General features: G+C 52.6%; 2 protein-coding genes across 5 annotated transcripts in view; both read left to right on the forward strand.

Annotated features, from left to right (window-relative positions):
- The window catches only part of ZBTB45 (zinc finger and BTB domain containing 45), a 26,783-nt gene extending 19,767 nt beyond the window's left edge, over positions 1-7,016 (forward strand). For all 4 annotated transcript variants that reach the window (XM_081274417.1, XM_081274416.1, XM_081274418.1 and 1 more), the window contains 2 exons: positions 1,295-2,561; positions 4,653-7,016. In XM_081274417.1, the coding sequence (XP_081130543.1) occupies positions 1,295-2,561; positions 4,653-4,909 (1,524 nt within the window). In that variant the 3' untranslated portion in view covers positions 4,910-7,016. The remainder of the gene's footprint in view (positions 1-1,294; positions 2,562-4,652) is intronic.
- A 42-nt stretch (positions 7,017-7,058) lies between these two features.
- On the forward strand, positions 7,059-15,239 carry SLC27A5 (solute carrier family 27 member 5; the record flags this gene model as incomplete). The annotated part of the gene is made up of 10 exons (XM_081274408.1): positions 7,059-7,746; positions 8,095-8,304; positions 8,647-8,805; positions 11,381-11,505; positions 13,192-13,386; positions 13,471-13,561; positions 14,133-14,331; positions 14,439-14,536; positions 14,712-14,842; positions 14,943-15,239. The coding sequence occupies 10 exons, from the start codon at positions 7,059-7,061 to the stop codon at positions 15,117-15,119; spliced, it is 2,073 nt and encodes a 690-aa protein (XP_081130534.1). The 3' UTR covers positions 15,120-15,239.
- Positions 15,240-16,412: the final 1,173 nt, after the last annotated feature.

Genomic DNA, 16,412 nt, shown 5'->3' on the forward strand with positions numbered 1-16,412 from the left:
CAACAGATCTTTAGGGTATAGGGGCAGGATTAAGTGGGGCTCCACTCCGGGGTTATGACCCTGGAGAGACAAGTTGGTGGAGAGTAGACAGTCTCAGGGTTTGTCGATTCTCCCTCTTAGACCAGAAATCTGTACATTCTGGGTGTAAGATGACCAGAGTAAACTATCCTATTCCATAGACAGAAAAACAGGCCCTCTGGACACCTGCTTGATGGGTGAAGTAGCAATTTCTCAGAATCCCCTGGGGGTACCCCCCCCCCCTTCTGGTGACTGAGGCTGGGCAGTGCCTGGATCATAGGGTCACAGTTCACAAGAAGCATGAGGATTGCTCAGCCATGCTCCTTACATGGCTTCACACCGGCTGTGGCCTACTGGTACTTCACCCTTACCCATCCAGTCACATGGTCCATATATAACGCCTCTCTATGTCACACACCCTGGGGCACCTGCCCAGCTGTTGACCATCTTTCTACCTTCACTTCTATGTGACCAGGCATACTCCAAATGGATCTGACCAGGAGGCAGATGTGCCACCTGTGAAGACCTGCATTTTCCAGTTAATGTAACCCCATTCTGGTGCAGCATTCCTGGGTCAGCACAGGAAATTAGCTGCAGTAAGATTGAGAAGTAGGAAAGGGAAGACCAAAAAAAGAAAAACAGGCAGAGTGGGGGCCACAACTAGCTGAATGAACACTGGCTAGTGTTTCTGTATGAGGATCTGCTAAGTGAGGCAGGGCAGCTGGTCCTAAATGGGGGTTCCTAGCTCTTCTACACAGAGCTACATATTCAGACTGGGGCACTTAACCACTGACCCACATCCCCAGCCCTTTTCATATTTTATGTAGATATGGGGTCTCCTTGAGTTGCTTAGGGCCTTGCTAAGTTGCCAAGGCGGCTTTGAATTTGAGGTCTTCCTACCTCAGCCTCCCCAGTGGCTGGGATTACAGGTATGCACCACCGCACCTGGCTACTTAAGGATATTTTAATTGGGGTGGAGTGGGCCAAGAAGAGGAGGAGGTAAACCCTGCACCTTCAGGGTTGGGGGAGCACCTGGGAACTGATATGCCTAACCCTTTTCCAGAGGGATGTTGGGGGCTGTGGAGGCAGAGGGCATTGCAGAAGAAGACTTGAGGTGGCTGAGTCCTGTGTGTTGTGAACCAGGACTGTGAGGGGATGCTGGGGAGATATGGGGTGGGCAAGGTCTAGAGTGCAGTGCACCCTTGGCCCTGCCCTGAACACTGGGAGAGGAGAGTCCTGGGCTGACCTCCTCTCCCGGTTCTGTTGTCCTATGTAGATGGCGGCTGCGGAGGCAGTGCACCATATACACCTGCAGAACTTTTCTCGATCACTGCTTGAGACCCTCAATGGACAGAGGCTTGGTGGGCACTTCTGTGATGTAACTGTGCGCATCCGTGAGGCTTCCTTGCGAGCACACCGCTGCGTGCTGGCTGCAGGCTCCCCCTTCTTTCAGGACAAGCTGCTGCTTGGCCACTCAGAGATCCGTGTACCACCAGTGGTGCCTGCACAGACTGTGCGCCAGCTGGTTGAGTTCCTCTATAGCGGCTCCCTTGTGGTGGCACAGGGTGAGGCTCTGCAGGTGCTCACAGCTGCGTCAGTGCTTCGCATCCAGACAGTGATAGATGAGTGCACACAGATCATCGCACGTGCTCGTGCCCCAGGAACCCCTGCACCAGCCCCCCTGCCAGCACCGGTGCCCCCACCGCTGGCACCTGCACAGCTGCGCCACCGCCTGCGTCACTTGTTGGCTGCACGACCCCTGGGGCACCCTGGTGCAGCACATAGCCGCAAGCAACGCCAGCCTGCACGTCTTCAGCTGCCTGCACTCCCAGCCAAGATAGAGGGTCCTGATGCAGACCCAGTACTTCCAGTCCCTGAGGATAGAGGTGAGGATGAGGAGGACACCGATGGCGAAACCGACGGCGAGGATGGTGAAGGTGGTGGCCCAGGTGAGGGCCAGGCGCCCCCTTCTTTCCCTGACTGTGCAACTGGCTTCCTCACTGCTGCTGCAGACAGCGCTCGAGAGGACCCACCTGCCTCTGCTGGCCTCACTGACTATGGCAGTGCAGGCAGAGATTTCCTTCGAGGGGCTGTGGTGGCCGAGGATGTGTTTCCAGAAAGCTATGTATCTGCTTGGCACGAGGAGGGTGGCACTGCCACAGAAGGCTGTCCTGCTGAGACCCCTGCCCCACCCGACTGCTCCCTGGCAGGACCCCGTGTGCCTGGCGTGAAAACCTCAGGAATGCCTGTAGCACTTTTCCCCTTTCACCTGGGCACGCCGGGGCCACCCCAGCCAACCCCTCCTGCACCATCAGGGCCAGCTCCTGCACCCACATCCACCTTCTACCCTGCACTCCAGCCTGAGGCCGCCCCCAGCACTCAGCTTGGGGAAGCCCTGGCCCCGCCTGTGGTGCCTGCCAGTGCCCCTTCAGGTACCCCTGTACGTGTTCCCGGAGCAGAGCAGCCTGCCTACGAGTGTAGTCACTGCCGTAAGACGTTCAGCTCTCGGAAAAACTACACCAAGCACATGTTCATCCATTCTGGTGAGCCAAGGGGATCCGGGAGGGCCACCTTTCTCAGTCCCTTGGTCACTGGAGATTCAAGCCCTAGGGGCAGTTGGGCACTGATGTGGTTTTGTTGCTTCTGTGTTACCCCAGGGGGGCTGGAAATTGAACCCTCCAAATATGAGGCATGTGGGGGGGGAGTCTCGTGAGTAATAGGTACTCTTGCCTGTGTCTTCCCCTCCTGTTTTGGGGGATGGGGAATCCTGAGCCTGGATTAGGGTGCACACCTATAAGTCCAGGCCTTTGAAAAGTTTGTGGTGGGGCCTGGAGGGGGGCAGGAGAGATGGAGCAGGGATTGGGGTATGGGGGTAGAGCTCCAGGTAGTCTCCTACATCTCTCCAGCTGTTCACTAGGTGGTTGGGGCTTGAGGTACAGTCAGGTGTGTTCCCTGACCTAGGAAGAGTGGGGGAAGCTGGCAGAGGGGCAGCTGAATGAAGGCTGAGGAGTAGCCCTTTGGGCTAGAGTTTTAGAAGACATGGCCACAGTATGTGAACCGCACAGGCCCCCAGGGGAACCAGGCCTCAAAGACCATGGGGAACTTCCTTCTGATCTTGGCCAGGGAGGTGTCTCCTCAGGGCCAGGGAGCAGTAGAGCAGGAAGGTGGCCTGGGGTGGTGGTGGGTAGGTCCGGGGTAAGGTTGTTTCTCGGGGACTGGGTTGGGACAGGAGTATGAAAAGCAAAAGCTGGCCAGCCGGCAGAGCTGACCATTGTCAGGAAAACCAAAACCATTACAGTGGGACTGAAGCCAGAGGCTCTTCAGGGGCCAGAACTTGGGATTTGACTTTGAGGCGTGGGAAAGCTGTCGGTGTTGTCTCAGTTGGGGAGTGACCGAGATGTCACAGTTCAAAATCTCCATCTGGTTGCCCTGGGAGGATAGGGAAGCTATCCTACCCGACACAAGGGAGCTGGGTGATGGGCATGCAGAATGCTGCCAGGACTCCAAGGTAGTGCCAACCTGGCAAGACATGTGTGACCTAAGCCCAGTGCCCAAGCCTGGTTGGTCTGGAGACAGTCACCCCCACCCCACCCCAGCAGCCGCTGCCCTGCAGTCCCTTGGTACTGAGATAGACGTTGTCAGTGCATGATGACTGGAGGGCCCAACACAGTCTGCCTCCCCTGCAGTCCAGGGTGATGCGTGCAGCCTCTCACCCTGGGGACAGTGTAGTGGCAACAGTCAGGATTCTGACTGGGGATTCCAGCAGGAAGGGGCAGATGTGTCCTGATCTCTCCTTGTGTAGGCATGCTGGGCCTTACTAGACTGTCCTTAAAATAGTAGCTGGCAAAGCAGGGTGCAGTGGCACACCTCTTTACAGCAACTCAGGAGGCTGAGGCAGGAGAATCACAAGGCTAGTCTGTGCAATTTAGTGAGGCACTATCTCAAATACATTAAAAAGGTTGGCCGGGCACCGTGGTGCACATCTGTAATTCTAGTGGCTGGGGAGGCTGAAACAGGAAGATCTCCAGTTCAAAGACAGTTGCAGCAATGGTGAGGCACTAAGCAACTCAGTGAGACCCTGTCTCTAAATAAAATTCAAAATAGGGCTGGGGATGTGGCTCAGTGGCCCAGGGTCCCTGAGTTCAATCCCTGGTACACCGCCCCCCCCCCCCCCAAGAAAAAAAGGGCTGGAGATGCAGCTCAGCTGTACAGCGCACCTGGACTCAATCCACAAAATAAAATTTAAAAAAAAATAAATAAAAGGAAAAAAGAATAGTGATTAGCAGTCAGAGAGTTCAGAAGGCTCTACCTATCTAGGCCCAGTGTTAGGGAGGAAGGTCCTGAAAGTCCGGGGAGTTCCTAGTGGGGAGTCCAGACACAAGTGGATATTCCAGGGCAGGGTTCCCTGCTGGGGCATACCTGCCAGACAATGGCACCCTTGGATGAAGGTGTGGGTCCAGGAGAGGGGCTCCCTGTGGAGCAGGACTCCAGAATTGGGAAGTTTCCCTAACAGGCACTTAATCCTGGGGGGTAATGGCTACTCAGGGAGGGGAGAGGACCAGAGCCCCTGCCATAACAGGTGCCTGGGAGAGCTGAGTGGTCTGACGCATGTGTACTGCCCTCCTTGTCCCCAGGTGAGAAGCCACACCAGTGCGCAGTGTGCTGGCGATCCTTCTCGCTGCGCGACTACCTGCTCAAGCATATGGTCACACACACTGGCGTGCGCGCCTTCCAATGTGCAGTTTGCGCCAAGCGCTTCACACAGAAGAGCTCCCTCAATGTGCATATGCGCACACACCGGCCGGAGCGTGCTCCCTGCCCCGCCTGTGGCAAGGTCTTCTCGCACAGAGCGCTGCTGGAGCGCCATCTGGCTGCGCACCCTGCGACCTGACGCGGGATCTGGCTACACCCACCAAGAATCGACTGCGCCCCACAGCAGTTGGCTACTGCTGCCTTCCTTCACCACCACTCCACTCTTCCCTGCCCTATCCCTTTCTCCAGACTGAACCTGGGGCCCAGCCTTGGTGTAGACAGGGCACAGGGCCTGCTCGGTCACTCCTCTCTTCCACGTCCTTGGACCCTCTAGGTAGGGCAAGGTCCACAAAGGGGACAGTCAGAGACCTGGCCACTAAGAACTGGACCATTTCCAGTCTGAAAGTAGGCACACAGGCCCTAGGAACTGGGTCCAGGGTTTAAATCTCTGGTGTTGATTTGCACGTGCCTCCCATTAGCTGTAGGGTCGGGATACAGCTCTGTCTGAATATTGGTTGAATGATATCCCTGGGCCCCACTTGGCACTACCCCTTCCTCATCCAGGGCCTGAGAAAGCCCAGATGGACCCATCATGGAATAGGTCAGACCTTGGAACTCTCACTTCTCACTTTATAATAAAAGACTCTGGTCAGTGCATACTGCCATTGTAGACTGGCTGGGCTAGGAACATCAGGCTTCGGCATCCACATTTCTGGGCAGCACCCTGCCATGGGATTCTGTTCTGGGTATCTAGAGTGAGTTGCATATACGACTGAAGGTCAGTTCACTCAGAGCTGTAGGCCAGGCCCTCCATCTGAAATGAGGGGGACCACAAAACTCACCCAGGGGGTCCTTTGGAGCCAGGCTGCTTGAGGGTATATGAGCCCAGGATACCTACCTTTGTTCCCGGGTGCCAAGTACTAGAGTGCAGTGTGAATTAGTTGGCCCTGGGGGAAGGTGCAAGAGCAGCCAGAGACCCTAGGGCTGGGTGGATGAAGGTGGCCACCCAAGTTAGGATGATGTCACAGGACCTTGCATCAGACCTCTGCCAACCCAGAGGGGTCCCACTCCCCCTTCTCCCACCTCCAGTGCACTGACAGCTCCTGGATTGGGTACCCTGCTTTAAGGATTTGGATCCAGTGGAGGGGGTTACAGCCAGAAGGGCCATGCCTTAGTCCTACTTGTCACTGCCTCCAGAGGCAAGGGGAAACCACACATCACAGGAACAATTAAACTTCTGAACCCCAAGCTCAATCCCTGTTGATGTGGAGGTGAGGCAGAGTCCCAGTGCAGGCCTGTGGTGGACAGCTAGGCTTGAATTCAGGCATTGCAGGTGTTTATTTTCTGAGCTATTGCTGTGCACCTGGCAGGCAGGAGGTTAGGGATGCCTGATCACTGGGAACAAAAGGCTTAACCCAGCAGAACCTCATCTCCCCAAGGGGTTAGTGAGTACTGCAGGAGGACCACCCAGTGACATCGGCAGAGCATCGGAAGCTTTTCCATTTGACTTGAGTGAAACACTCCCAGTGCTGGGATTTCTGACTGTCTCCCAAATGCCTGGAATATAGTAAGCATGGATGGAAGGGGAAGGAGGCAGTTCCCAGCCCTGGAATGCGTGGGCTCTCTCGTCCAGCAAGGAGGTCCATGGAACAGGATAGAATAGAGGGTGGCTGCAGAGTCGCTAATCAAGACCTCCGGAGACCAAGCCGGAAGCAGGTCTGATTTTATTGCACAGTTACCATGTATATGTAGTCAGGCAGTAGCTAAGCAGATGACAGGCAGCCACCAATGCAATTTCTGCCAACTGTCCTTGCAGCGACCAATCTAGGAGTGGGCCATGGAGCAAGCACAGGGACTGCAGCACAGGGCCTCACACCCAGGGCTGTGCCTATGGGGTGAGTGGTTTGCTGCTCAAACACCTTTAACGTACGCCGTGTATGCAGTACTCCATATACTTGTCCCCACACTGGAAAGAGAACTGGACAAGCAGGACAAGCAGAAAGGAGACTGGCATTTGTGCTCAAGAAGAGAGACCTGGAGGCCCTAAGGCCTACAGCAGAGAGGGGGATAGGCAGGCAAGAAGGGCTGGGACTATACACAAGACCAGGAAGAGAAAACAAATAGGAGGAACAGAGCTGAGGGCGGAGCAGCCACTGTCAGTGCCTGGGCCATCATCTGGGGGAGGGGTGGACAGGCTGCTCTGAGGGCAGGAGGCCAAGGCCAGGAAACCCAGGGACAGAGGTGAGAGTGCATTCCACAGCCACTTCTCCAAGGACAGAGCTGGTGCCATGGGTATCAGGCAGTGGCTGGCCTTTCTGCTGTTCTTGCTGCTACTGCTGTGGGGTCTGGAGCAGCCCATATGGCTACCTGCTGTGGCACTGACCCTGCGATGGCTCCTGGGAGACCCTACATGCTTCTTGCTGCTTGGCCTGGTGGTATTGGCACAGCCCTGGATCAGCTCCTGGATGTCCCACTGGCTGAGCCTGGTGGCTGTGCTTCTGACACTGATTCTATCACCTGCACGGCCACCCCCAGGGCTACGCTGGCTGCCTGCAGATATGGCCTACTTGGCCAAGATCCTCTACCTAGGATGGAACATCAGGACACAGTTGAGCCGACAGCCTCCCGACACCTTTGTGGATGCCTTCGAGCGACAAGCAAGAGCACAACCTGGTCGGGTGTCCTTGGTGTGGACAGGGCACAGGGCCTGCTCGGTCACCATTGGTGAGCTAGATGCCCAGGCCTGCCAGGCAGCATGGGCCCTTAAGAATGAGCTGGGCAACCCCACAGGCCTGGGTGTCAGGAAGCCAGCTGCCCTCCTGGTACTGACTTCCCAGGCCATTCCTGCTCTGACCGTGTGGCTGGGGCTGGCCAAACTGGGCTGCCCAGTGGCTTGGATCAACCCACATGTCCGGGGGACACCCCTGGTGCACTCTGTGCTGAGCTCTGGGGCACAGCTGCTGGTAGTGGACACAGGTGAGGGCCCCAGGGCCAGTGGAGGAGGGAAGGGGATAAAAGCAAGGGTTGGACTGAAGGTCAGAAGTTCTGGTGGGGGGGTGGGAAGAGAGCCCTTTGCTCCCGTCGGCTCATGTCACAGATAATTAGGGTCAAAAGTTGGCATAATTGGAAACTAATCCTGGGGCCAATGGTTGTAATTTTTCCAATATTACTGTTTCAATCCTTCTTTGCAAAAAAGAAATAAAATTACTAATTATGGAATTCTTTGCCCAAGAATGCTAGTTGCTGTCTGCCTCTGGGTCTCGGGTACCCCGCTTGACCTCACAGGTAAGCTTTGCCTCAGTTTTCCTCTGGCCATTCCTGCAGATCTTAAAGAGAACCTGGAAGAAGTCCTTCCTGAGCTGCAGGCTGAGAACATCCGCTGCTTCTACCTCAGTCATGTCTCCCCTACGCCAGGTGTGGGGGCTCTGGGGGCTGCCCTGGAGGCTGCTCCTTCTGACCCAGTGCCTGCTGACCTGCGTGCTGAGGTCACATGGCAAAGCCCTGCCCTGTTCATCTACACCTCAGGGACCACCGGTGAGGGGACCCCGCAGCCCCAGCCCCGCCTCTGAACTCTCACCTGACACCACCCTGACATGTCCTGTGCCTGCCACTTGTCCTCTGACACCTGCCTTCTGATTCAGACATCTGGTCTTGACTCTGATTCCCAGTGTGATTTGGGTGGTCAATGCAGAAATCCTGCCTCTGTCCAATAAATAGAACTGGAACCCTACTGACCGTTAGTCTTTACCTATTACTCCCTATTGGAATTCAGCCTCAGATTCCTACGTGACCCCTCTGAGGCCTTAAGCCCAGTGCCTGACTGGAGAGCTGCCCCTCTGTGAGGGGCTCTTCACCTCCCACTCCTACCTTCCCCAGGGCTCCCAAAGCCAGCCATCCTGTCACATGAGCGTGTGCTACAGATGACCAAGATGCTGCCCTTTTGTGGGGCCACAGCTGATGATGTGGTCTACAACGTCCTGCCTTTGTACCACGTGATGGGGCTTGTTGTTGGGATCCTCAGCTGCTTAGAGCTTGGTAAGCCCTTCTCTGAAAATCCCTCCAATCAGTGGAACCACTGGAGTGGGTGTCAGGGTGGGGTGGTCCAGGCGACAACCCCATAGGTTACCCAGTACCCCAGGTTCTGTGTGTGTGTGTTGCTTGGGGATTAAACTCACTGAGCTATACTCCAATCCTTTTTATTTTTGCTTCTGAGACACATTCTCACTAATTTGCTGATGCAGGCCTCAAACTCACAATCCTCCAGGCTTAGTCTCCCCAGACGCTGAGACTATAGGCATGTTCCCCTGTGTCTAGCTTATATATAAATATTTTTAAAAAATATTTATTTTTTAGTTTTAGGTGGACACAATATCTTTATTTTATTTTTATGTGGTGCTGAGAATCAAACTCACGCATTCTAGGCAAGCACGCTACCACTTGACCCACATCCCCAGCCCATATAAACATTTTTATCACAGAAATACATGTTTGGTTGTTTTTTTTTTTTACTAGGGATTGAACTCAGAGGCACTCAGCCACTGAGCCACATCCCCAGCCCTATTTTGGATTTTATTTAGAGACAGGGTTCTCACTGAGTTGAGTTGCTTAGCACCTCACTGTGCTGAGGCTGGCTTTGAACCACAATCCTCCTGCCTCAGCCTCTTGAGCCACTAGGATTACAGGCATGCGCCACCCTGCCTGGCTTAAATATATGTATTTTTTTATTCTTTTTTTTAAAGTTGTAATTGGACACAATACCTTTATTTCATTTATTTTTATGTGGTGCTGAGGATTGAACCTAGGGCCTTGCATGTGCTAGGCGAGCGCTCTACCACTGAGCCACAACTCTAGCCCCTAAATATGTGTATTTTTGAGACAGAATCTTGCTTGCTAAGTCACTCAGACTTGTCTTGAACTCCTGGATTCAGGAGAATATCTTGCTTCAGCCTCCTGAGCAGCTGGGACTACAGGTGTGTGCCATGATGCCCAGCTTCTTGTGGAAAATTTCAAACACACAAAAGTACAGATAGTTTGCTGGTGTCTTATATACATCCTTGCCCACCTTCAACAGTTGTCAACATGGTGCCAGTTTTATTTCTATATGTACTCTTCTTTCCAGATTATTTTAGAGGAAATTCTAGAATTTTTGTTTGTTTTGTGGTACCAGGGCTCAGCAACTTAGCCATCCTCAGCAACTCAGTGAGGCCCTAAGTAACTTAGCCAGACCCCGTCTCTAAATTAAAAAAAAAACAAAAAAACATAACCATTTAGTACTATTTTGTGTCAAGTCCATATTCAAATTTCCCCAATTGCCTTTTTTTTTAGTTGTAGATGGACATAATACTTTATTTATTTTTATATGGTGCTGAGGATTGAACCCAGTGCCTCACACACACCAGACAAGCACTCTGTCACTGAGCCACAACCACAGCCCTCCCCAATTGCTTTTTTACAGTTAAAGTCTCCGTGTTTCCTTTACTTGTTAGGTGTCCATTCCTCTTTCCTCCAAGATTTCCTGTAAGATTGAAAGGCCTTCTAAAGGCTTTTTAGGTTCAGTTCCTGCTTTGTTTTGCTATTTGTTCACATGCTGGGGCTTGAATCTAGGGACTCATATATACTAAACAAATTCTCTACCACCGAACTACACCCCCAGCACTGATTTCTATTATTTCTGACAAGAATCTTGGTGATTCCTCATTTGTCACACCGGGGGCACTTATGTCTGTTACCTGCCTTAGAGAGGTTGAGATGGACTGGGAAGTCTCTCCATCAAGGTTCCCTAGTGGCTTCTTTTGCAATTCAGATGTTTCCTTAGGGATTGGAAGCAAAACTGCCAATTTCAGTGACCTGGGTTGTGTTTTCACAGAGAGCATGGTTACTTTCCCCAAAAAACACAGTCTCAGAGAAGACACGTTTGTTACCTCACCAGGCACACAAGCAGCTACCCCTTGGGTGCAGGATGATGAACCAGATGTCATGTAGGGATTGGGAGGGAAGAATCACTTTTCTGGAGTGAACACAGTGGCCCTAAAATATTATCACTAATCCATGTGCCATCAGCCAATAGTATATATCCTCCTACCAAACCTCCCAATTACTCACCTTCCTCCTCACCCATTCTCCCATCCATCTCTCTACCTACTTACCTGTCCATTCATCCACCCTCACACCTATCCATCCATCTTTCTATTCACCCATCATACCATGTACCCACCCACCCCTGCCACCACCCACCCATCCATCCATGCATTCCCCATCCAATCTATCTACCCACCAAGTCACCTTTCCACCCATCCACCATACCCATCCTCCCACTTACCCTTCTATTTTACTAGTCATTCACTTATCAAATTTGAGAATAATTAATCGCCAGCCCTTATTTGGCAGTGTTTACCTTATACCAGGTACTGAGCTTTGCACACTTCTGGAAACAAGACTTGAATCCAGGCCTCCCTATACTCTTCTCATGGGAGTAGTCCTGCTGGGCCAAGACACAGAAATGAGATTGACATTGTCCCATTTTCTAACATGCCACAATCACACATTCAAAGCAGTTTCTCACAGTTACTTGCAAGCATGATTTGAAACTCACTCCTTCTCTTCCTCCTAGGAGCCACCTGTGTCCTGGCCCCCAAATTTTCTGCCTCCCGCTTCTGGAATGATTGCCGGCAGCATGGTGTGACAGTGATCCTGTATGTAGGCGAGATCCTGCGGTACCTGTGTAATGTTCCCCAGGTGAGGCTCTAGGATGAGGTTTCATGTTGAATACTCCAGGCATGAAATCCCAGATAATATCCCAAGTACAATTCTTAGATAAGATTCAGGTACTGGTAGGGGTTGGTTGTTTCGTCCCACAACTAAACACTCAAGGTCACTCCAGGTGAACTGGGCTGCATGAAATAATCGAACAGAGACAGAGAAATACCTTTTTCTTTGGGTCTTGTGATGGCTCCTCTGACCTTAGGGGTCTGTGGAAAGAGAGAGAGGCACATGCTGAACCCTTTATTGGGGAGAAGCCATTCAAGTGAGGCCAGGGGTCAGGTTTCAGGGGGTTGAGTTTAGCTTTGTGTTGTCTACTGTCAGCAGGCTGACTGACATCTAGGAAGGCCATGCCCATCTCATGAGCTGTGTGGGGATCATAGGCAGAGCCAGCAAGAAGACCAGAGCGAAGCTCGCCCAAACAGAGGGGCAACGTGGGTTCAGGCCACTTTGTGTGCTCGGGGTTCATAGTTCACACATACAGCCCACGGCTGGCTTGCCATATCTCCACTTTCTCATCGCTCAAGGCTGAGGGGCTCTGGGTTCCTACATGGCAGCTCCCGACAGTTGGTGGTGGCACCTTTGGTCCTATGAGGTGTAGCTCAAAGATAGAGCATGCATTTAGCATGTGTGAAGCCCTGGGTTCAATCTCCAGCACCCTGAGAAAATTCAAGTGTTGAACTTAGCAAGGTTCCTCAGGTAAAACATTATCTGGGCAAATGCCCAGATAATGAATTATACACAAGGTTGGGGAACTTTTGATTAGCTTGGGCAGGTGAGTTTACCAGTGTCATCATTTGAAAAATATAAATAAGAATAGCCCCTACCTGAGGGAGTATTGTCAAAATTATTTGAATTAAATATATGTAAAGTGCTCAGACAGGGTGTAGCTCAAGGGTAAACTCACATCCTCATACAGAGCAATAAGGTATGGTTCCCAGGTAACTATCTCTAGGCAAGATCCCCAGGTATCCTTCCCAGTTAAGTTTCAAGGTAACTCAGAGAAAGGCTTCAGGTAACTGCTCAAGATGAGGCTTTAAGTCACTCCCCTGGTTACCTTCAAATAAAGGTTCCTGAGTAAGCCTTCTAGGTAAGGCTCCCTTCTAGATTACCTTAATTCTAGATTACCTTCTAGGTAAGGCTCCCTTCTAGATTACCTTAATTCTAGATTACCTTCTAGGTAAGGCTCCCTTCTAGATTACCTTAGGTAACCCCTGCCAGGTCAGAGTTCCAGGTAACTTCCCCCAGGTGAGACCCCACATATTCCTCCCCAGTAAGACCCCCAGATGGATGTGGTCTCCAGTCAACCTAGGAGTGACCTCCAGTTAACTTTCCCGAGGCAAAGCTCTCAGGTAACTTCTACAGGTTACCTGCAATAAATATCCTTAAAAACCTCAAGTAGGGGCTGGGGTCAAAGCGCAGTGGTAGAGCACTTGCCTAGTACGTGTGAGGCACTGGTTTGATTCTCAGAACTACATATAAATGAATAAAATAAAGGTCCATTGACAACTAAAATAATAATAAAGAACCCCAAGTAGATCTAGTTACAGGTCATCCCCCAGGATAACTCCTAAGATAAGGACCCAACATAGCCCCCCTCCCCTGGGAAAAGGTTCCTGGACATACTGTCTCCTCCTCACTCTTCTTGTGATGTCTTTGCAGCGACCAGAGGACCAAACACATACAGTCCGTCTTGCAATGGGCAATGGACTACGGGCAGATGTGTGGGAAACCTTCCAGCAGCGTTTCGGTCCCATTCGGATTTGGGAATTCTATGGCTCCACGGAGGGCAACATGGGCTTTGTGAACTATCCGGGGCACTGTGGGGCTGTGGGCAAGACAAATTGCCTCCTTCGAGTGAGTGGGTAGGGCACCCATGTTACAGTGGCCTTGAGGCTGACCCCAGAGGACCTCTGCAATGCCCCCTGCCCTCCACCCCAGGTCCTGTCTCCCTTTGAGCTTGTGCAGTTTGACACAGAGGCAGCGGAACCTGTGAGGGACAAGCAGGGCTTCTGCATCCCTGTGGAGCCAGGTATGGAGGTAGTTTTCTCTGGTGTTGGAGGAGTGGACACCCTTGTGGACACTTGTAGTCTCCTCCTCCACGTCTGGAACAAGCGGCCCAAAGCCTTGAGATCGGTGCCAACTGGGGTGTCTGCAGCCCTCATCTGATCTCCAGGCCCTGGGTTGTCTGACTACCACCTGGGGCCAGCTTCCCTGCCTCAGGCTCTTGCTCTCACTGTGGGGTCTCTAGGTGTCTGAGTTGTTTTCTCGAGCTTTCTGTGGGGGGGTCACAGCCTCCTGGGCATCAGTCCCTTGTCCTGTACCTTCTTGTCTTCTCTCCTGGGGCCTTGCAAGGACCTGGCCAGGTCTTTCTTCCCACCGCCATTTTTTTCTTGCCCATTCCTTGTCATCCTTTTCCTGTTTCTCAGGGTTCCCTGATGCCCCTTTCCTTCGCGTCTGTCTGCCGGCCCTGTCTCCTCGGGGTCTTTACTCTTTCTCTCCCCTCCCTGTGCCAGTGAAGAGTCCACCACCCTTGGGAAACTCAGGCGGGGGCTGGTGGCGGCCGAGGTTCTGGCTCCCTCTTTATACTCCTCCTCCTGCAGGGGAGGCCGGTCTCTTGTTGACGCGGGTCCTAGGCCGCCACCCTTTTCTGGGCTATCGCGGGCCCCGAGAGCAGTCGAAGCGGAAACTGGTGTCGGATGTGCGGCGCCGGGGCGACGCCTACTACAACACCGGGGACGTCCTGGCCCTGGACGACGCAGGCTTCCTCTACTTCCGGGACCGCCTGGGAGACACCTTCCGGTCGGGGCCGGGCTGGGGGCGGGGCCTCGGGGAGACGGCGCTGAGGGGGAGGCGGGGCTTCCCGCCTCCGGGGGCGTGGTCCCAAGCCCTGCCTCCCGCCCCTGCAGATGGAAGGGTGAGAACGTTTCCACCAGGGAAGTGGAGGGCGTGCTGTCGCAGGTGGACTTCCTGCAGGAAGTGAATGTCTACGGCGTGTGTGTGCCAGGTGCGAGGAGTTTGCTTGTTTTAAACCTCCAAAAGCTTTGTGGGCGGAGGGTGGTTATTTCGATTCTGCCAGGGGAACTGCTGTGACACAGGGGTTTAATGCCCAGTGTCACAGCCACTGAGCAGAACTGGGCCCGGTTGGAGGGCCAGCCGAGAGTGACAAGTGTGCTTCCCAGGGTGCGAGGGGAAGGTGGGCATGGCTGCCGTGCAGCTGGCTCCGGGCCAGACTTTCGATGGGCAGAAGCTGTATCAGCATGTCCGTGCTTGGCTCCCGGCATATGCTGTCCCGCATTTCATCCGTATCCAGGTAAGCCAGGGCGGGCCGCCAGGAGTAGTTGGGTGAGGGATCACGGCCCAGGGTTTCACAGAGGAGTTTCACAGTTGTAGTCACCATCACCGCCCTGTAGGAGGCACTGGAGATCACCAGCACGTTCAAATTGGTGAAGCCCCGTTTGGTGCGTGAGGGCTTTGATGCGAGCGTCATCATTGACCCCGTGTTCATACTGGACAACCGGGTCCAGGCCTACCGGCCCCTGACAGCAGACATATACCAGGCTGTGTGCGAAGGAACCTGGAAGCTCTGACCACCTGTCCAGCACTCGGGAAATACGAGGGGGCAGAGACCAATACCAACCCACTGTCGCTATGGGCGAAAGAGGCGACTCATGCAGTCCACGGGGAGAAATAAAGAATGTGCCCACGCTTCTGCCCTGGTAAATGATTTTTTCACTCAAATCACTCACTACAGTTTCACTCTATCCGTTCTTTTTTTTTTTTTTTTTTTTTTTTTTTTAAAGAGAGTGAGAGAGAGAGAGAGAGAGAGAGAATTTTTAATATTTATTTTTTAGTTCTCGGCGGACACAACATCTTTGTTGGTATGTGGTGCTGAGGATCGAACCGGGGCCGCACGCATGCCAGGCGAGCGCGCTACCGCTTGAGCCACATCCCCAGCCCCTTCTCTATCCATTCTTAATCAAGAAAACAACAATCCTTAATTCTAGGCACTGCAATAGACATAATCAATTCACAGCAAACAATTCTAGATTAATTCTAAGCAGTGCAAACACACTTAATCATGATGTGCTAAGTTCAAGTGTCAGATCCAAAGTCTCAAGCCTTGGGCTGGGGCTACATAGCTCAGCAGCAGAGCACTTGCTTAGCATGCATGAGGCATTGGGTTCAATCCTCAGCACCACATAAAAATAAGCAAATAAAATAAAGGCATTGTGTTCATCTATAACTACAAAAACAAAAACAAAAAAAAACCTGTCCAGCAGATGCACACTCACTCAGACTGCGGTGATCCGGTCAGGAACCAAGGCAGGCTTCTCCTAGGGTGGAGCTGGTGGCCAGTAAAGGAAAGGGTCCTAAGGACAAGTTGCGGCTCTCACCAGGGTCAAGATGTGGTTGTAGAGTTTGAGAGTGGTGAGGAAATTGCAGAGGATCAGCAAATGACAAAAAGTGTTAGGGTGTCAGTCCAGGTCCTCATCAGGCTCTCAGAGTGAGGACATCCTTGTTGGCTGGATGGCTGAATGTCTGTTCATTTGCTCTATTATTTATACCAAATTTTTGGGCTTTTGACCCCCCTTTCAATCCTTATCAACTGCCACTGGGATCTCTCAGTGACAGCTGGTCTGGTGGTCCCCAGCCTAATCTTTCCACCTTTCTCTCTTATCAAGCGCTTTTCCCTCTAATCAGTGAGGACAGCCTGCCAGAGGCTTCACTCTGAGTTTATTAGGGTGGAAAGAAGTGACTTGTTTGTGGCTGAGGGCCATACTGGAGGGCTCCTTTAGGTGTGCCTGGTGAGACTGCATGATTCAAACTTGAGTTTTAAAATGGAGTTGCTGGGACTAGGGTTGTGGCTCAGCGGTAGAGAG

The sequence above is a fragment of the Spermophilus citellus genome (genome assembly GCF_964194105.1).
Source record: "Spermophilus citellus genome assembly, chromosome: 18".
NCBI classification, from domain to species: domain Eukaryota; kingdom Metazoa; phylum Chordata; class Mammalia; order Rodentia; family Sciuridae; genus Spermophilus; species Spermophilus citellus.